This window comes from Heptranchias perlo, chromosome 11 (assembly GCF_035084215.1).
Source record: "Heptranchias perlo isolate sHepPer1 chromosome 11, sHepPer1.hap1, whole genome shotgun sequence".
NCBI lineage: Eukaryota > Metazoa > Chordata > Chondrichthyes > Hexanchiformes > Hexanchidae > Heptranchias > Heptranchias perlo.
Window position 1 is genome coordinate 82,819,525 of NC_090335.1, and position 21,806 is coordinate 82,841,330.

At 45.1% G+C, this 21,806-nt stretch overlaps 1 protein-coding gene across 2 annotated transcripts in view; it reads right to left on the bottom strand.

Annotated features, from left to right (window-relative positions):
* LOC137327035 (lipase member H-like) overlaps positions 1-21,806 on the bottom strand; it is an 87,350-nt gene that overhangs the window by 13,484 nt on the left and 52,060 nt on the right. For both annotated transcript variants that reach the window (XM_067992416.1, XM_067992415.1), the window contains exon 8: positions 11,940-12,051. In XM_067992416.1, the coding sequence (XP_067848517.1) occupies positions 11,940-12,051 (112 nt within the window). The remainder of the gene's footprint in view (positions 1-11,939; positions 12,052-21,806) is intronic.

The window sequence follows — 21,806 nt, forward strand, 5'->3', positions numbered from 1 at the left end:
AGGGAATTAAGGGTTACGGGGAGCGGGCAGGAAATTGGACATGAATTTAGATTTGAGGTTAGGATCAGATCAGCCATGATCTTATTGAATGGCGGAGCAGGCTCGAAGGGCCGATTGGCCTACTCCTGCTCCTATATCTTTCTTATGTTCTTATCTGTCATGTTCTTGCCCACTCACTTAGCCTGTCTATATCCCCTTGAAGCCTCTTTGCATCCTCCTCACAACTCACATTCCCACCTAGTTTTGTGTCATCAGCAAACTTAGAAATATTACATTTGGTCCCCTCATCCAAATCATTGAGATAGATTGTGAATAGCTGGGGCCCAAGCACTGATCCCTGCAATACCCCACTAGTCACAGTCTGCCAACCTGAAAAAGACCTGTTTATTCCTGCTCTCTGTTTTCTGTCTGTTAACCAATTCTCAATCCATGCCAGTATATTACCCCCAATTCCATGTGCTCTAACTTTGTTCACCAACCTCCTGTGTGGGACCTTATCGAAAGCCTTCTGAAAATCCAAATAAACCACACCCACTGGTTCCCCCTTATCTAATCTACTAGTTACATCCTCAAAGAACTCCAATAGGTTTGTCAAACATGATTTCCCTTTCATAAATCCATGTTGACTCTGCCAAATCCTGTTATTATTTTCTAAGTGTCCTGTTATCACATCCTTTGTAACAGATTCTAGCCTTTTCCCTATTACTGATGTCAGGCTAACAGGTCTGTAGTTTCCTGTTTTCTCTCCCTCCTTTCTTAAATAGTGGGGTTACATTTGCCACCCTCCAATCTGCAGGAACCGTTCCAGAATCTATAGAATTTTGGATGATGACAACCAATGCATCCACTCTCTCTATAGAGACACCTCTTTCAAAACCCTGGGATGTAGATCATCAGGTCCTTGGGATTTAGCGACTTTCAGTCCCATTAATTTCTCTAATACTATTTTTTACTAATACTAATTTCCTTCAGTTCCTCATTCTCGCCAGACCCTTGGTTCTCTAGTATTTCTGGGAGGTTTTTTGTGTCTTCTTCCGTGAAGACAGACACAAAGTATTTGTTTAATTTCTCTGCCATTTCCTTATTCTCCATTATAAATTCTCCCGTCTCTGTCTGCAAGGGACCCACATTTGCCTTCCCCAGTCTTTTCCTTTTTACATACCAATAGAAGCTTTTACAGTCCGTTTTTATGTTTCTCGCTAGTTTACTCTCATATTCTATTTTCCCTCTTTATCAATTTCTTGGTCCTCCTTTGCTGAATTCTAAAATGCTCCCAATCCTCAGACTTACTGCTTTTTCTGGCAACTTTATTTGCCTCTTTCTTTGATTAATACTATCTTTAATGTCTCTTGTTAGCCACAGTTGGACCACGTTTCCTGTTGGGTTTTTGTGCCTTAAAAGAATATATATTTGTTGCAAATTATATATTAATTCCTTAAATGCTAACCATTGCCTGTCTACCGTCATACCTTTTAATGTAGGTCCCCAATCAACCACAGCCAACTTGCGCATTTGCAAGTTTCCTTTGTTTAGGTTTAAGACTCTAGTTTTGGATTGAACTACATCACCTTCAAACTAAATGAAGAATTCTATCATATTATGGTCACTCTTCCCTAAGGGTTCCTTTATGACAAGATTATTAATTAACTCTTTCTCTTTTCTTGATACTAGATCTAAAATAGCTTGTACCCTAGTTGGTTCCTCAACATACTGATCTGGAAAACTATTCCAGGAATTTGTCCTCCATAGTATTAGTGCTAATTTGGTTTGCCCAATCTATATGTAGATTAAAGTCCCGTATGATTACTGTATTACCCTTGTTACATGCTCTTCTAATTTCCTGCTTTATACCGTGCCCTACATTACCACTACTGTTTGGTGGCCAATAAACAACTCCCACCAATGTTTTCTGCCCCTTGCTGTTTCTTAGCTCCACCCAAACTGATTCTACATCTTGATCTTCTGAGCCAAGATCCTTTCTCACTATTGAACTGATCTCATCCTTTATTAACAGCGCTACCCCACCTCCTTCTCCTTTTTGCCGGTCCTTCCTAAATGTCGAATATCCTTGAATATTCAGTTCCCAGCCTTGGTCACCCTGCAGCCCAACGGTGCGTGAATATTTATCTAATAGCGATCATAATATGATCAAGTTCAACGTTGTGTTGAAAAGGGAGAAATCCGTAACAGTTACTAAGATTCTAAATTTAGGTAAGGCCGACTTCAATGGGATGAGACAGAGACTGTCCACAGTAAACTGGGCAAATCTGTTAATGGGTAAAACGACAAGATCAGTGGGAGGTGTTCAAAAAAGGATTTAACGTGATACAGGATCAGTTTACACCCTAAAGGGCAAGAGCTCTACTTGCCAAAAATACAGTCATGGATGACAAAAGAGGTAAGAAAAAGCATAGAAAAATGCAAAAAATAGCACAAATACAGGCGACTGGGAGCGATACAAAGACCAGCAAAGGGTGACAAAACAGATAGTGAGAGCTACAAAAAGCAAGTCTGAAAAGAAACTTGCAAGGGATATCAAAATAAACACAAAAAAATGTTTACAATTATATTAGGCAAAAGAGGGTGGTTAAGAGCAATGTGGGCCCCTTAAAAACTGATAATGGTGATATTATAAATCAAAATAAGGAAATGGCGGACACATTAAATAATTACTTTGCATCAGTATTTACAGTAGAGGAAGAGGATAGCATGCCAGACACCCCAAGGAAACTAATTTTGAATCAGGGACAGGGACTCACCATAATTGACGTAAGCAATTTAACAGTAATGAAGGAAATAATGGCACTAAAGAGTGACAAATCCCCAGGACCAGATGGTTTCCATCCCAGGGCTTTAAAGGAAGTAGGTGAGCACATTGCCAATGCCCTAACTATAATCTTCCAAAGTTCTCTCGATTCACGAACCATTCCTTTAGATTGGAAAATTGCACATGTCACATCGCTATTTAAGAAAGGTGAGAGAGGAAAACCAGGAAATTATAGACCAGATAGCATAACATCTGTTGTCGGGAAATTACTAGAGTCTATGGGCCCGATATTAGGAGGGAGGCGGGTTAGCAGCAGGGGGTTGACTGGGCGCGTGGGTAACGTGCTCAGTGAATTCGGGGTGCTCCGCATTTTTTTTTAATATTTTTTTTTATTCGTTCACGGGATGTGGGCGTCGCTGGCAAGGCCGGCATTTATTGCCCATCCCTAATTGCCCTTGAGAAGGTGGTGGTGAGCCGCCTTCTTGAACCGCTGCAGTCCGTGTGGTGACGGTTCTCCCACAGTGCTGTTAGGAAGGGAGTTCCAGGATTTTGACCCAGAGACAATGAAGGAACGGCCGATATATTTCCAAGTCGGGATGGTGTGTGACTTGGAGGGGAACGTGCAGGTGGTGTTGTTCCCATGCGCCTGCTGCCCTTGTCCTTCTAAGTGGTAGAGGTCGCGGGTTTGGGAGGTGCTGTCGAAGAAGCCTTGGCGAGTTGCTGCAGTGCATCCTGTGGATGGTGCACACTGCAGCCACAGTGCGCCGGTGGTGAAGGGAGTGAATGTTTAGGGTGGTGGATGGGGTGCCAATCAAGCGGGCTGCTTTATCTTGGATGGTGTCGAGCTTCTTGAGTGTTGTTGGAGCTGCACTCATCCAGGCAAGTGGAGAGTATTCCATCACACTCCTGACTTGTGCCTTGTAGATGGTGGAAAGGCTTTGGGGAGTCAGGAGGTGAGTCACTCGCCGCAGAATACCCAGCCTCTGACCTGCTCTCGTAGCCACGGTATTTATATGGCTGGTGCAGTTAAGTTTCTGGTCAATGGTGACCCCCAGGATGTTGATGGTGGGGGATTCGGCGATGGTAATGCCGTTGAATGTCAAGGGGAGGTGGTTAGACTCTCTCTTGTTGGAGATGGTCATTGCCTGGGACTTATCTGGCGCGAATATTACTTGCCACTTATCAGCCCAAGCCTGGATGTTGTCCAGGTCTTGCTGCATGCGGGCTCGGACTGCTTCATTATCTGAGGGGTTGCGAATGGAACTGAACATGCGATCACAAGTAAATTGAAGGCACTTACCTTGGCTTCTGGGTTTCGTGCTGGAAAGCTGCGCAGCGGGCGGACTGCGCACCCGCATCATAGGCTGTCAGCTGGAGGAGCCCTATTTAAAGGGGCAGTCCTCCACTGACTGATGCTGCAGAAAGGAGCCAAAATTACAGCATGGAGCAGCCCAGGGGGAAGGCTGCTCCCAGGTTTAATGATGCCTCACTCCAGGTCCAACTGGATGGGGTGAGGAGGAGGGGGAGGACAGAGATCTTCTCCCCGGCGGGCGGGAGGAAGTGATCTGCCTCTGCCATCAAGAAAGCCTGGCTCGAGGTGGCAGAGGAGGTCACCTGCACCACCAACATATCACCCACCTGCATACAGTGCAGGAGGTGCTGCAATGACCTCAGTCGGTCAGCCAAAGTGAGTACACTTACTCATTCCCCTACACTCCATCTGCCACATCACTGCCCCCACCCCACATCTCCTTCAGCACTGCCAACACTACTCTGTCACATCACCCCTCACACCCACTCAAACCTCATCCTCATCTTACCTGCACCTACTCACCTCGCCAGTACTCATCCCGCCACTACCACTCAACCCAATCCTCATACAATCTCATGGCTCTATCTCATACTCACCCTCTCGTGCATCTCTTTCACGGTCAGCCTCACTCAACCTGCCACTACCTGTGCTGCAGCCACAGGGCATGAATCACATATGTGCAGTAGGCAGCGTAAGGCAAACGTGTCGTGAGCATGAAGGGGATGCACAAGGGTGTTTGAGGGTTTGTCATGGTTTTTACTTATATTGAATTTCTGACCAACTCACATTACATATTATATTGGCACCACTACTGCCACGTCTTTGTGAATCTTGTCTGGTTTGTGCAATAATGCCCTTTCCTGAGGATCACTATGAGGACCCACAACTGATGCCACCCATTGTGTCACTGCAGAGTGGGTGTAGGTGTATTTGCAGGGCTCTTTTGTGCAGACGACTGAGAGACGTCGGTGATGTCCCCGGTGGCACCCTGGAAGGATGCGGAGGAGAAGTTGTTGAGGGCAGTGGTGACTTTGACAGCGACAGGTAAGACCCTAATATGGCAGGAGTTGGAGGCAGAAGAGACTGGGGAAGAGGCACCGCGCACACCAGGCAGAATCAGGGACTTAGGCCACTGCAGCCTCGGATCAACGAGGAGCTCTCAGGAACTCAGCTCACAGACTACTCAGACCAAGATTGCATCCGATACTTTGTCCTCAGCACTTTAGCTGCAATACTAGCTCTCTTTGTAAACGTCCTGTACCCAATGATCATTTAGGGCATGCGGATCTCAGCAGTTGAGGACGACACTGCTCGTATACACAGCTGTCGAACAGCTAATCCACAACACTAGTCCTTCATTACTTCCCAGTGTCTGTTTTCCCCCTTTCCTTAATTTTTTAAATAGAATAGAATCATAGAAGTTTACAACATGGAAACAGGCCCTTCGGCCCAACATGTCCATGTCGCCCAGTTTATACCACTAAGCTAGTCCCAATTGCCAAATGTATGTGACAGACTCGCCCTGTGAGTAGGTGGGGATTTTTTTAGTGTACTCCGTATTCCGCAGCGTACTGCTGTCTATCTTCCCACAAATTATATTTTTTGGACAAAACTTTAAAGGAACTATTCCCACACATTGCATGTTCCATCCATGCCTCATTTAATGCGGGAAAGTTAGAGGTAGCAATACCATCTTTACTGCTCGTTAAAACTACTTTTAACTTGTTTAAAACAAAAACAAAAATAAAAGTTTAATACTGGTAGACTTGGACCTCCGACTGTTGTTTGGTCTTAATGCCTCTTTAATTATGGATAATTTATTTTAAGAATTCCAGTTATCCCGGATAATAAACCCTTTAAAAGCAATGTAAGTGTTGTTTTTGAAATACACTGGATTTTGGGCAGCAGACTGGTTTGTTTCTCCAGTGGAGAGACCAGTGGGTGAGCATTCCTCACAGTCCAAATCTCGCCCATGGAGCTGAGCCACCGAGACTGGGTTGCTTATTGTAGGGAGGGAGAGGGGTAGTAAAGGTAAAGCTGACCCAGGTAGTCTTCAAGCCACTACTGGCAGCGAATGAGGGAGCAGCATTGCTGGAGAGCCCAGGTGTAGGCCACCTCACCTCTTGGGAAAACCAAGACCAGGGAGAATAATTTTAAAATGAAGAGACTGAAAATTAAAAATGTATGGCTCCCAACAAAAGAATGCATCAATTAAATCATGGCCTTCAAAAGGGAACTGGATAAGTACTTGAAAGAAAAAAATTTGCAAAGCTACAGGGAAAGGGCGGGGGAGTGGGACTAGTTGGATTGCTCTTGCATAGAGTCGGCACGGACTAGATGGGCCGAATGGCCTCCTTCCATGCTGTAACCTTTCTATGAAGATGGTGCTCGGGCCAGCCGGGAGCAGCTCGGCATGAAGGAGGCTGCAGGTGTCCATGACTACATGTCGAGTGACTCTGAGCCTCCGTGTGCACTGCTGCTCAGAGAGGTCCAGGAAGCTGAGCCTCGGTCTGTGGACCCTGTGGCGAGGGTAGTGCCCTCTGCGACGCATCTCTCTCTGCGGTAGCCCTCCCTCCTGCTGTGCAGGTGGATGTGTCACAGCACTGTGTTGTGGAGCTCCATGTGTCAGAGGTGGACGGCGTGGCTGGCGAGGCTGGTGATGCTGTTCGCCCTCCGAGGAGGTCATGACTGCAGCTACGGCGGCCCCCATCCGGAAGATGTACATCTGAGGGGGTCCGCAAGGTAGGTAAATGTGTCTGGACCCCGGGGTAAGTGTGCAAGTTGGTGAATTTTAGTGTTAGGTGGAGGTGGTGCAGGCCAAACTTTGTCCAAAGTGACAGAGTGGCCTCCTGCAATGAGTGAGGGTCTCCCCCCTCCACCACCTGTCAAATGGACCTTTGCAGCTGCCACGTGTGGGAGGCTGCAACACGTCCATTTCAACTGGGAGTGTTTCCCCCAGTACGGGGAACATGCTCAGTTTGGGTGAAAATCCCACCCCTCCTAAAATATCCTCCAAATCAGATCTCCTAACGACCTGAAGTATCAAATTAATTGCTTTAAGTGGGATCCCGCTGGCTTTAATTGCAGGGGCTGCGTGCGCATCTAAGCGCGTCATTGGGAAACCCGGAAGTGGGCGGGTTGGAGCCGGGCTCCGGACCCGCACCGCGAATCCTCGGACCCCCCGGCCACGATTGCACCCGCTCCGACGTCCGAAAATCGAGCCGTATAATTAAGGATTGAGCGTCTGAACACTGTGAACATTTTCAGCTGATCAGAGAGAGTCAGCATGGATTTGTAAAGGGCCTGATGAACCTGATTGAATTTTTTGAAGAGGTGACTAAAGTAGTGGACAGGGGAATGTCTATGGATGTTGTTTATATGGACTTCCAGAAGGCAATCGATAAAGTCCCACATAAGAGACTGTTAGCTAAAGTTGAAGCTCATTGAATTGAGGGCAAATTACTGACGTAGGAACATAGGAACAGGAGTAGGCCATTCAGCCCCTCGTGCCTGCTCCGCCATTTGATAAGATCATGGCTGATCTGTGATCTAACTCCATATAGGTACATAAGAACATAAGAAATAGGAGCAGGAGTAGGCCAATCGGCCCCTCGAGCCTGCTCCACCATTCAATAAGATCATGGCTGATCTGGTCCTAATCTCAAATCTAAATTCATGTCCAATTTCCTGCCCGCTCCCCGTAACCCCTAATTCCCTTTACTTCTAGGAAACTGTCTATTTCTGTTTTAAATTTATTTAATGATGTAGCTTCCACAGCTTCCTGGGGCAGCAAATTCCACAGACCTACTACCCTCTGAGTGAAGAAGTTTCTCCTCATCTCAGTTTTGAAAGAGCAGCCCCTTATTCTAAGATTATGCCCCCTAGTTCTAGTTTCACACACCCTTGGGAACATCCTTACCGCATCCACCCGATCAAGCCCCTTCACAATCTTATATGTTTCAATAAGATCGCCTCTCATTCTTCTGAACTCCAATGAGTAGAGTCCCAATCTACTCAACCTCTCCTCATATGTCCACCCCCTCATCCCCGGGATTAACCGAGTGAACCTTCTTTGTACTGCCTCGAGAGCAAGTATGTCTTTTCTTAAGTATGGACACCAAAACTGTATGCAGTATTCCAGGTGCGGTCTCACCAATACCATATATAACTGCAGCAATACCTCCCTGTTTTTATATTCTATCCCCCGAGCAAAAAAAGCCAACATTCCGTTGGCCTTCTTGATCACCTGCTGCACCTGCATACTAACTTTTTGATTTTCTTGCACGAGGACCCCCAGATCCCTTTGTACTGCAGTACTTTCCAGTTTCTCGCCATTAAGATAATAACTTGCTCTCTGATTTTTCCTGCCAAAGTACACAACCTCACATTTTCCAATATTGTATTGCATCTGCCAAATCTCCGCCCACTCACCCAGCCTGTCTATATCCCCTTGTAGGTTTTTTATGTCCTCCTCACTCTACTTTCCCTCCCATCTTTGTATCATCTGCAAACTTTGATATGTTACACTCGGTCCCCTCCTCCAAATCGTTAATATAGATTGTAAAGAGTTGGGGACCCAGCACCGACCCCTGCGGAACACCACTGGCTACTGGTTGCCAGTCCGAGAATGAACCATTGATCCCAACTCTCTGCTTCCTGTTAGATCACCAATCCTCCACCCATGCCAGAATATTACCCCCAATCCAGTGATTCTTTATCTTGAGCAATAATCTTTTATGTGGCACCTTGTCGAATGCCTTCTGGAAGTCTAAATACACTACGTCCACTGGTTCCCCTTTATCCACCCTGTACGTTATGTCCTCAAAGAACTCAAGCAAATTTGTCAGACATGACTTCCCCTTCGTAAAGCCATGCTGACTTTGTCCTATTAAATTATGTTTATCCAAATGTTCCGCTACTGTCTCCTTAATAATAGAGTCCAAAATTTTACCCACCACAGATGTTAGGCTAACTGGTCTATAATTTCCAGCCTTCTGCCTACTACCCTTTTTAAATAAGGGTGTTACATTAGCAATTTTCCAATCTGCCGGGACCTTTGCCGAGTCCAGAGAATTTTGGAAAATTATTACCAAAGCATCCACAATCCCTACTGCCACTTCCCTCAAGACCCTAGGATGTAAGCCATCAGGTCCAGGGGATTTATCCGCCTTGAGTCCCATTAATTTACTGAGTACCAATTCCTTAGTGATTTTAATCGTATTTAGCTCCTCCCCCCCTAGAGCCCCCTGTTTGTCCAGTGTTGGGATATTCTTAGTGTCCTCTACCGTAAAGACAAACAAAATATTTGTTCAGCATTTTTGCCATCTCCATGTTTCCCACCATTAATTTCCCGGTCTCATCCTCTAAGGGACCTACGTTTGCCTTAGCCACCCTTTTTCTTTTTATATAACTGTAGAAACTCTTGCTATCTGTTTTTATATATTTTGCAAATTTATTTTCATAATCTATCTTCCCTTTTTTAATCAATCCTTTCGTTACTTTTTGCTGTCTTTTGAAGACTTCCCAATCTTCTATCCTCCCACTAAGTTTGGCCACCTTATATGTCCTTGTTTTTAGTCAGATACTATCCTTAATTTCTTTACTTAGCCACGGATGGCTGTCATTTCTTTTTCACCCTTTTTTCCTCAGTGGAATATATATTTTTTGAAAGTTGTAAAATAACTCCTTAAATGAACACCACTGCTCATGTACCGTCTTACCCTTTAATCTATTTTCCCAGTCCACTTTAATCAATTCCACTCTCATACCATCATAGTCTCCTTTATTCAAGCTCAGTACGCTTGTTTGAGAACCAACCTTCTCACCCTCTAATTGGATATGGAATGTAACCATATCCCTTAATACCTTTGGTTGCCAAAAAGCTATCTATCTCACATTTAAATTTAGCAATTGGGCTAGTATCAATTGCTGTTTGCGGAAGAGAGTTCCAAACTTCTACCACCCTTTGTGTGTCGAAATGTTTTCTAATCTCACTCCTGAAAGGTCTGGCTCTAATTTTTAGACTGTGCCCCCTACTCCTAGAATCCCCAACCAGCGGAAATAGTTCCTGGTTAGGAAATTGGCTGAGCGGCAGGAGGCCGAGAGTGGGAATAATGGGCAGGTACTCAAATTGGCAGGATGTGACTAATGGTGTCCCACAGGGATCTGTGTTGGGGCCTCAACTATGCACTGTATTTATTAATGACTTAGATGACGGGATAGAGAGCCACATATCTAAATTTGCTGATGACACAAAGATAGGCAGCATTGTAAGCAGCGTCGATGGAAGCATAAAATTAGAGAGAGATATTAATAGATTAAGTGAATGGGCAAAACTGTGGCAAATGGATTTCAATGTAGGCAAGTGTGAGGTCATCCACTTTGGACCTAAAAAGGATAGAACAGGGTACTTCATAAATGATGAAATGCTCAAAACAGTCAAGGTCCAAAGAGACTTAGGAGTCCATGTACATAGATCATTAAAATGTCATGGACAGGTACAGAAAATAATCATAAAGGCTAATGGAATGCTGGCCTTTATATCTAGAGGACCAGAATACAAGGGGGCAGAAGTTATGCTGCAGCTATACAAAACCCTGGTTAGACCGCACCTGGAGTACTGTGAGCAGTTCTGGGCACCGCACCTTCGGAAGGACATATTGGCCTTGGAGGGAGTGCAGCGTAGGTTTACTAGAATGATACCGGACTTCAAGGGTTAAATTATGAGGAGAGATTACACAAACTAGGGTTGTATTCTCTGGAATTTAGAAGATTAAGGGGTGATTTGATTGAAGTTTTCAAGATATTAAGGGAACTGATAGGGTAGATGGAGAGAAACTATTTCTGCTGGTTGGGGAGTCTAGGACTAGGGGACATAGACTAAAAATTAGAGCCAGGACTTTCAGGAGTGAAGTTAGGAAACATTTCTACACAAAGGGTGGTGGAAGTTTGGAACTCTCTTCCACAAACGGCAGTTGATACTAGCTCAATTGTTAATTTAAAATCTGAGATTGATAAATTTTTGTTAACCAAAGGCATTAAGGGATGTGGGGCTAAGGCAGGTATATGGAGTTAGGTCACAGATCAGCCATGATCTAATTGGATGACAGAACAGGGTCGAGGGGCTAAATGGCCTCCTCCTGTTCCCATGTGAAAGGGGAGCTAAGCACACCAACTTAGTCGTGGGTCAGCCTGCTCCCGATTTGTGCCAGAATTGGTCTCATTGTTAAATTTGTGGGGCCCAAATTTTCAGGCGTGTTGCAGTTTCAATACTTATCTGCACAAGAAGAGATTGTTAACTTGTAAGATGCAGGTTGTGCTGGAGTAGTGACTCTCCATATCACTCATCTGGATGCACACCATTGTGTGATGTTAGCTGTTGGTGCTGCAACATTCTGTATCTTAGCACAATCTCTTACATTGCCTTACAGCATTATCCAGTGGAGCAGGGCAAGGGAAAAGAGGGGAGCAAAACATCGAGTTACATCAAATGTACCGCACAGAAACAGGCCATTCGGCCCAACTGGTCTATGCTGGTGTTTATGCTCCACACGAGCCTCCTCTCACCCTGCTTCATCTCACCCTATCAGCATATCCTTCTATTCCTTTCTCCCTCATGTGTTTATCCAGCTTTCCCTTTAATGTATCTACACTATTCATCTCACCCTGTGGGAGCGAGTTCCACATTCTCTCCACTCTGGATAAAGAAGTTTGTCTTGAATCCCTTATTGGATTTATTAGTGACTATCTTATATTTATGGCCTCTCAAAACAGAAATGAATGAAAAGACAATTCACGCCTCTGGGGAATGTTCTTCTGTGATGGAGGAACCATTTGTAACTTTATGCTCAGAATACTCACTGATTGGCTTTTGATTTGACCACAGTTCCATTTTCTCCAGTTAGCCCAATTGTAAGGTAACCTTTGCGGGTATTTTGGTTCCAAGCGATGATGTCCAAAAGGTAATAGTACACTGCAGGGTGCGAAGAAAGAAAGATTGTTTAAATGCACAATTCTGGTCTCCATATTACGAAAAGGATACAGAGGCAAAAATGATTTACAAGGATGGTCCCAGAAATGAGAGGATATACTTAACAGGAAAGATTGAACAGGCTGGGGCTCTTTTCTCTAGAAAAGAAAAGACTGGGGGTGACCTGATCGAGGTCTTTAAGGTTATGAAAGGGTTTGATAGGGTCGACGTAGAGAAGATGTTCCCACTTGTGGGGGAGACCAGAACTAGGGACCATAAATATAAGATAGTCACTAATAAATCCAATAGGGAATTCAGGAGAAACTTCTTTACCCAGAGAGTGGTGAGAATGTGGAACTCGCTCCCACAAGGAGTAGTTGAGGTGAATAGTGTAGATACATTTAAGGGGAAGCTCGATAAACACATGAGGGAGAAAGGAATAGAAGGATATGCTGATAGGGTGAGATGAAGTAGGGAGGGAGGAGGTTCATGTGGAGCATAAACACCGGCATAGACCAGTTGGGCCGAATGGCCTGTTTCTGTGCTCTAATTTCTATGTAATTCTATGTAAATGGAACCACAAAATGCAGTGTGGACTTTGTCAGGATTGTCCAATCACTGGCCCATGTTCATATCTGGCCAGTGAGCCCTGGTAATCTGGCCCATGACATCAGTCCTATCTCCAATTACATTTCTTATTCGCTGGTTTATCCTGTGTGAATTTCACGGCTTGTAAGTTTGGGAAAAGCTGTTGTCTCGTTGGTCGATAAGTCCTGCCCATCCCCCGTGATTTCCCAAGTAGCTCGTCTAGTGGAAAAGATTCTCTTTCAGGAACCCTGGACTTGGAAATTTGGCCCTTTCCTGGGACACTCAAGCCTCCACTGTACGTAACTCAACCACCCACAAACGACAAAAAGCATGGCCACAACTGGACAATGGCGGTAGATTTACAACAGATGAGATTATATATTTAGATTTCATTCTCTTTTCTCATTATGTTTTCTTTTCTTTATTTTTCCAAGAACTAGCAACCCAGAGGTCAAGAGCTCACCGCCATGGCAAGTTCTGAAATTCAATTCTACAAGTTTGGTCATTTGGGAGCTGGGTCCAAACAAATGACCATGAAGGTTGCTACTACCCTTACCCAGTCTTGCCTACACGTGACTCCAATCCTGCACCACACGGTTCAGTCTTAAAGCCCTTGAAGTGGCCAAGAAAACCACTCAGTCGTTAAAATATAAAAATCCCTCAGGGAGAAGGTTTATCACCTTCTTAGGGTAACTAAGGCTGGGTAATAGATACACTGTAATAGCATCACCCAAATTCCGAGAACAAGTATAAATAAACACATGGCACATGGACCTGCCATCACTGCCACCAAGTGGACTAACATTCACCTTTCCCACCAATATTTCCCTCCGTTTCTCTGGGGCAAGGCCAGATTCTTCTTGTTGTACAGTGACAGCACAACGTCAATCCAACTTTCATCTGAAGAGGGTATATTACTAGAAGATACTGACGAGCCCGACGTTCTGGAATTTCCTCCCTAAACCGAATTGCCTCTCTCTCCTCCTTTAAGGCGCTCCTTAAAACCAACTTCTTTCCTGTTCTAATATCCCCTTTTGCTGCTCGATGTCAAATTTTTGTCTGATAATCGCTCCTGTAAAGCTCCTTGAGGCATTTTACTTTGTTAAAGGCGCTGTATGAATGCAAGTTGTTGTTGAGTTTTCTATTAAGATTCTTTTGTGGAGCTCGGTTAGATCGGGAATTCCAAAACAGGAACTTCTGTGCTCAACTTCCTCAAGTGGTTCAATACATAGTCCAGTGCAATATTGAAAGAGGTGGCTATAGAGATAGTGGAGGCATTGGTTGTCATCTTCCAAAATTCTATAGATTCTGGAAAAGTTCCTGCAGATTAGAGGGTGGCAAATGTAACCCCACTATTTAAAAAAGGAGGGAGAGAGAAAACAGGGAATTACAGACCTGTTAGCCTGACATCAGTAATAGGGAAAATGTTAGAATCTGTTATAAAGGATGTGATAACAGGACACTTGGAAAATAATAACAGGATTTGGCAGAGTCAACATGGATTTATGAAAGGGAAATCATGTTTGACAAACCTATTGGAGTTCTTTGAGGATGTAACTAGTAGATTAGATAAGGGTGAACCAGTGGATGTGGTGTATTTGGATTTTCAGAAGGCTTTCGATAAGGTCCCACACAGGAGGTTGGTGAACAAAGTTAGAGCACATGGAATTGGGGGTAATATACTGGCATGGATTGAGAATTGGTTAACAGAAAGAAAACGGAGAGTAGGAATAAATGGGTCCTTTTCAGGTTGGCAGACTGTGACTAATGGGGTACCGCAGGGATCAGTGCTTGGGCCCCAGCTATTCACAATCTATCTCAATGATTTGGATGAGGGGACCAAATGTAATATTTCTAAGTTTGTTGATGACACAAAACTAGGTGGGAATGTGAGTTGTGGGGTGGATGCAAAGAGGCTTCAAGGGGATATAGACAGGCTAAGTGAGTGGGCAAGAACATGGCAGATGGAATATAATGTGGAAAAATGTGACGTTATCCACTTTGGTAGGAAAAACAGAAATGCAGAGTATTTATTAAATGGTGAGAGATTGGGAAATGTTGATGTTCAAAGGTTTTCATTTTCAAGGTTTTCATTTTCGAGGTTTTCATTTTCACATCGTTCACCTGACGAAGGAGGAAGCCTCCGAAAGCTTGTGAATTTAAAATAAAATTGCTAGACTATAACTTGGTGTTGTAAAATTGTTTACAATTGTCAACCCCAGTCCATCACCGGCATCTCCACATCACGATGTTCAAAGGGACCTGGGTGTCCTTGTACATGAGTCACTGAAAGCTAACATGCAGGTGCAGCAAGCAATTAGGAAGGTAAATGGTATGTTGGCCTTTATTACAAGAGGATTTGAGTACAGGAGAAACTTTTTCATCCAGAGGGTGGTGGGGGTCTGGAACTCACTGCCTGAAAGGGTGGTAGAGGCAGAAACCCTCAACTCATTTAAAAATTACTTAGAAGAGCACTTGAGTGCTGTAACTTACAGGGCTACGGACCAAGTGCTGGAAAGTGAGATTAATCTGGATCGATCTTTTCCGGCCGGCACAGACACGATGGGCCAAATGGCCTCGTTCTGTGCCGTAACTTTCTATGATTCTATGATGCAACAATATGGGGAGAAGGTGGATGTGTGTAGTTGAGGGATATGGGGAGAAGGTGGATGGGGTTGAGGGATATGGGGAGAAGGTGGATGGGGTTGAAAGATATGGGGAGAAGGTGGATGGGGTTGAGGGATATGGGGAGAAGGTGGATGGGGTTGAAAGATATGGGGAGAAGGTGGATGGGGTTGTGGGATATGGGGAGAAGGTGGATGGGGTTGAGGGATATGGGGAGAAGGTGGATGGGGTTGAGGGATATGGGGAGAAGGTGGATGGGGTTGAGGGATATGGGGAGAAGGTGGATGGGGTTGAGGGATATGGGGAGAAGGTGGATGGGGTTGAGGGATATGGGGAGAAGGTGGATGAGGTTGAGGGATATGGGGAGAAGGTGGATGGGGTTGAGGGATATGGGGAGAAGGTGGATGGGGTTGAGGGATATGGGGAGAAGGTGGATGGGGTTGAGGGATATGGGGAGAAGGTGGATGGGGTTGAAAGATATGGGGAGAAGGTGGATGGGGTTGAGGGATATGGGGAGAAGGTGAATGGGGTTGAGGGATATGGGGAGAAGGTGGATGGGGTTGAGGGATATGGGGAGAAGGTGGATGGGGTTGAGGGATATGGGGAGAAGGTGGATGGGGTTGAGGGATATGGGGAGAAGGTGGATGGGGTTGAGGGATATGGGGAGAAGGTGAATGGGGTTGAGGGATATGGGGAGAAGGTGGATGGGGTTGAGGGATATGGGGAGAAGGTGGATGGGGTTGAGGGATATGGGGAGAAGGTGGATGGGGTTGAGGGATATGGGGAGAAGGTGGATGGGGTTAGCGTAAAATTTGGGCTGTTGGATTAAAGGCAACGATGAAGTGACTTTTGGGTACATGGCGGTGGTCTTTACCCTAAAACCACACCGAAATGCGCTTTGTGTAGATTGGACTAACCCTAATTAAAAGCTTAAACATAACACTTGACTACTAACAAAATGGACACTACTAAACAAAATGGATTCTGTGACTGTGGGAAAGACAGTTAAAGTGCTGAGTTTGTATATTCCAAAACTGACTTACAGTCTGGGAATACAAAAGACATTTCACAGCGAACTGATAAAACTATAGAACCAGACTGCATAAAACAAAGGCCATACTGTCTTAAGGTGATAACAGTTGTTTTAATATGATTGGAAGTCCGTTGTTGCTGTGCGGCTTAATTGGTTAATGTGTGTAATCAAGATTAATGATGTAAAAGCTACTGAAAATCTGTATTTCAAAGGTATAAAAAAGCATGACAACCATTTTGAAGTTGAGGAGGTAGTTGCGACACTGCGGAGTGTCCAGTTCTTCTCCCAAAGTACTTTGTCCAATAAACTGCATGTTGAATCTTTAAGTCTGACTCCGAGTGGTGATTTTCCCACAACAAATTGGCATAGTCGGCAGGATCTCACTGCTGGTGAGCTGATCGGTTGGCCTCGATCAGTGAACTGGAGTAGAGATTATTGAACTGTTGGAGTCAGACTAAGCCAACAGTGCAGTTAACACCGGGGGGGTAAGTTAAGAGAATTTATGGGACTGTTGGGTATAACTAAGAGCTGGTTACTTGTGCTGATCGACTAAGGACAAGGAAGTGCCTCTTTTACGCTCTGCCTTAGACCGGTTGTTAAGAGGGGAGATCCCCCACGCGAAGGTCAGGACCCTGAAGTGGGCGTAAAAACAGGGGCACTTGCGATTGTGAAGCACAAGTAACCAGAACCATCCGGTATCAAACTCTGTAGTGGCGAACAAACGCAGAGATTAGAGCATAAGTTAAAGCATAAGTTAATTTACGATGTGTATTGTCTGATCATATGAACCTAGAACTGAACTCCACGCGAGGAAGCACATTACCAAACTGGTAATTGTGGCCGTGAGTATATAGTTGCAGCTAAAAGTAAAATCTGGAGTGGAGTTCGGGCTGGGATTTCAGAAAGTTGTAGAAAGTTTGGGAGGGAAAAGTAAGTCTGGTGAGACCAGCAGTGACCGGGGGGACCGACAGTGATCGGTGATTAGATCCGGCAGAGTTCCGGGGCCAGGATCCGAAAGTTTGAGAGAAAAGAAAATCCGGCGAGAGGCCGGGACCCGAAGGATATAGTGAGATCAGAGCACGATAATAAAGATGACAAGTGAACAACCTAGATGGGGACCTGCAGGTTCCCTTATCGAAAAGTATATGACAGATCGACACTCGTTGATTAAGCAGATGCAAAAGGATGGCTGGGATATTTCTCAGACCTTAGAACAACAGAGAAAGTGGATAGATGGGGAAAAGAAGGATAAAACAAAAAAGGCAGGAGTATTACTAATCCACCAACTAGCTGGACTAATAGGACAAGTAGGAACCTCCACTAGAAAGTGGAGCGACGACAAAGATAAAATAAGGGAATTGGAAACTAAAATAAAGGAGTTGGAAAAGGGAAAGCAAGTAGAGACTTAATGGGAGGAGAAAAACTTCCCTCTTCCCCCTTATGAGGAAGCTACTGCCCCTCTAGAAGAAGAAATCATGCCCGAACATAATTTAGCACCAATAACACGAGGGGGCACTAACGCGCCGCCAACAGCACAGTATAAACCTTTCACCCCGGGAGAGAGACAACAAATAATGGCATCCCTGGGTAAACTACAACCCAGGAGCACAAATACAAAGTTTTGGACGGAACTAGATACAGTCTGGGTAGGACACCAATTGCACTTAAGAGATATACACCAATTAGTCAGAGCCGCATGTCCAGCTGACAAATGGAGACAGGTGGCCGGAGGGCCCGCTGCCCTCGCCGCAATGGACTATAATGGGGGGCGTTGGACTCATGCGGTAGCTCTGACGGCAGAATTGGATGCCCAGCAGGCACCGTTCTTTTTATTTAAAACAGAAGTGCAGAGAGTGTTAGGGAACGCCCCTACCAATTGGAGTAAAATTACAACCACCAAACAGCAGAGGGCGGAAGGGGCCTCTGAATATGGGGAACGATTGTTCCAAATATATCAGGAATGTTCAGGGCATGAAAACCCGGGCCGTGGGGATCGAGCCTTCATCCAGGCTTTCAAGAATGGGCTCTCGAGCGCTCACCAAGCTATCTTAAAAATGGGAGTGATCCTGTCCCAAGATTATGATGAACTGATAGAATGGGCTAGCGGCGTACAAGGGAGTGGAGAGGAGAAATCTCACACAAAAATAAAGCAGGAAAGAGTAGCTGCATATGGAAGCGAGGACGGAACCAGTTCTTGTCCGACCTGTTATAATTGTGGCCGACACGGACACATTGCAAGAGAATGCCGGAGCCGCGCCAAATTTAACAACTTCAGGAAACGTTGTACTTATTGTCACAAATATGGACACGTAGAAGAGATATGCTGGAGCAAGTTTGGTAAACCCCCATCTCAACCTACGTCCAGAACAGAACCGGAGGGACCAAGGAACCTCCGAGGTCAGCAAAACTGACGGTCGGCAGCCCCCATTAGTAAGGGTAAGAAAGAGGGAAGAATCTATGTGTCAGCACTGGTGGGGGGCAGGCAATGTGAAATGCTAGTGGACACCGGGGCATCCATATCCGTCACCGACCTCCCCTTACCCATTACAAGTAAGATGATTTATTTAACAGGGGTAGGGGGAAATAAAACACCCGCTTATCTGAGTGAGACCACATTAGTGGAGATAAATAATTTGTATATACCCATGAAATTTTACGTATGTAAAAACAACGAAGGTACGATAATGGGGAATGATCTGATGAAAGAGTATGAAATTTTGATAGACTGTGGAAAGGGAGAATTAATCTGGCCTAAACAGGACGGTCGGAAAACAGGAATAGGGAGACTGGCGAGTCACCTTGAAACCCTTAAGGTAGCCACGGTTACCTCAAGAGATTGGCAACTAGAAACAGAAGGGTTCAGATCCATCTGTACCTCAATCCCTGAAGTATGGGCAATAACGAAATTAGATACCGGACTAACCAAGACTGACTTGATACAGGTGCCCGGACCGGAGCACAAGCCCCACCGACAGTACCCAATAAAACCAGAAGCAAAAGCAGCAGTAGTACAGATAGTTAAGGGGTTAGTTGAAAAAGGAATCCTAAGGGAAACTACTAGTACCACTAACTCCCCTACCTGGCCAGTGAGCAAACCCGACGGAAGCTATAGACTCACCATAGACTATACGGCCCTTAATAAAGTTACGCCCAAATTGCATCCCATTGTAGCAAGCCCCTCAACAATCCGAAACGGATTGTCGCCAAAGCATAAAATTTTTACGGTATTAGACATAGCCAATGAATTCTGGTCCCTACCCCTGGACCCTGATTCTCAGGAAAAATTTGCATTTACGGTGGGAGACAAACAATATACACGGACTCGCCTACCCCAGGGATTCCACAATAGCCCCGCTATCTTCCATCGGGTAATGAGTGACATTTTGAAAAGGGTAGAACTAAAAAAGAGTAGCACAATATTACAATACGTGGATGATATATTAATAGCCTCAGAATCAAAACATGGGCATCAGGAAGCGCTATATTTGGTGTTGAACGAACTAAAAGTTGCAGGACTAAAGGTCAATCCCAAAAAGGCACAAATTGGAAAAGCACAAGTCCTGTACCTGAGACACTTAATTTCACAGGGCATTAAAGAAATGCCCTCAGACCGAAAAAAGGCAGTGCAGCAAATGCCGCGGCCAGTCACCGTAAGAGGAGTCAGGAAGGTGTTGGGGCTATTTAATTACAGCCGAAGCTTTATCCCAGAATTTGCAAAATTGGCAGAGCCTATACAACGATTAGTCAAAGGTGGAAAGCCAGCCCTAAACTCTATAGAATGGGGACCTGAACAAGACGGAGCTTATAGTAAGTTGAAGGCAGAACTAATGGCAGCCCCCGGATTGGGACTACCAGATTCCAACAAAGATTTCCACATATACTGCAATAATGAAGGGGGGTTTTACTCTGCTGTCGTAACGCAAGATCACGGCGACAAACGGAGACCCATAGGCTACTATTCAACAGCAGAAGGGCCGGTAGTAACCGGACTACCAAGATGTATAGCTGCTTTAGATTGCGCCGCATGGGCAGTAAGAGTTCGCGAACCAATAGTGATGACAGGAAACAGAGCCCTTCACACCAAACACACTTTAGTGGAAATGCTAAACACGAGGAAATTGAGATCTGTTTCAAATATGAGAAGGGCCAAATGGGAAGCCGTTCTCCTACCTCCCAATAAATCAGTCATAATAGTACATGATACAAGACAAAACCCAGCAGAAGGAATTTTGGATATAGGTGAACCACACAACTGTGGAGATGTAGATATGGATATGGAAGAGAGTGAAATAAAGGATGTACCTTTAGCCATGGCTGAAGAAACCTTTTTTGTAGATGGCTCACGCAAATACGTGCAGGGTTCACCCCGGATGGGGTGGGCAGTAGTAAATGATCAATTAAAAACAGTACGGGCGGGGAGAATTGACGGAGGTTTATCTGCGCAGGTGGCGGAGTTGGTGGCACTCACAGAGGCACTGGAATTATCCGAGGGAGAAGCGGTAAATATATATACTGACAGTAGATACGTGTTCGGAGTGGTACATGACTATATGACGGCATGGGGTAGGAGAGGATTCTTAACTACGGGGGGAACCCCTATCAAACATCAACAAAGAATCCAAGCATTACTGAAGGCTAGTGAGAAACCCCGGGAAGCAGCAGTAATAAAGGTGAAGGCACATCAAAGGGAACCAGGAAAAGACAGCCTTGACTGGCTGAAATACAAAGGGAATCAAACCGCAGATAGAGCAGCGCAGTTAGCGTTAGAACAAGAGATAATTAACGAACTGCCAGTGGCAGTAACAGACCAGACAGACCGCAAAATAAATATTCAAAATTTACATGACGATACCTCGGAACAGGAAAAGACTAGGTGGGAAACACAGGGAGCAAGCAAAGGGACAGATAACGTGTGGAGACATAATGACAAGGTAGTGGCGCCAGAATGTATACATTACACCCTTCTAGAATTACACCATGGACTCTCACATGCAGGGAGAGAAACCATGGCAACTAATATTGGGAAGGAATGGTGGTGGAAAGGAATGGGGAGAGATATAGCCCGATATTGTCACCACTGTGTGACCTGTGCGCAATACAACCCTGGGCGACCCATAAAAATTAAGATGGGACACCAACCCCGACCAAAGGGACCATGGGAACATCTACAAATAGATTTCACGGGGCCGCTACCACAGTCCCACGGTAAAACCTACTGTTTAGTCATCATTGATCAGTTCACTAGGTGGGTGGAAGCATTCCCTACCAGGAATTGCACTGCCACTACCGTAGCTAGAGTATTAGCAGAGGAGGTAATCCCTAGATGGGGGGTACCCACACAAATTGATTCGGATCAGGGAACACACTTCACTGGTAAAGTGATGAAAACAGTGTGTCAATTAATGGGGATAAAACAAAAATTCCACCTCCCTTACCATCCGCAGAGCTCCGGAATGGTAGAACGTATGAACCGAACTCTTCAGAATACCCTGGCCAAAGCTATTCAAGCGTC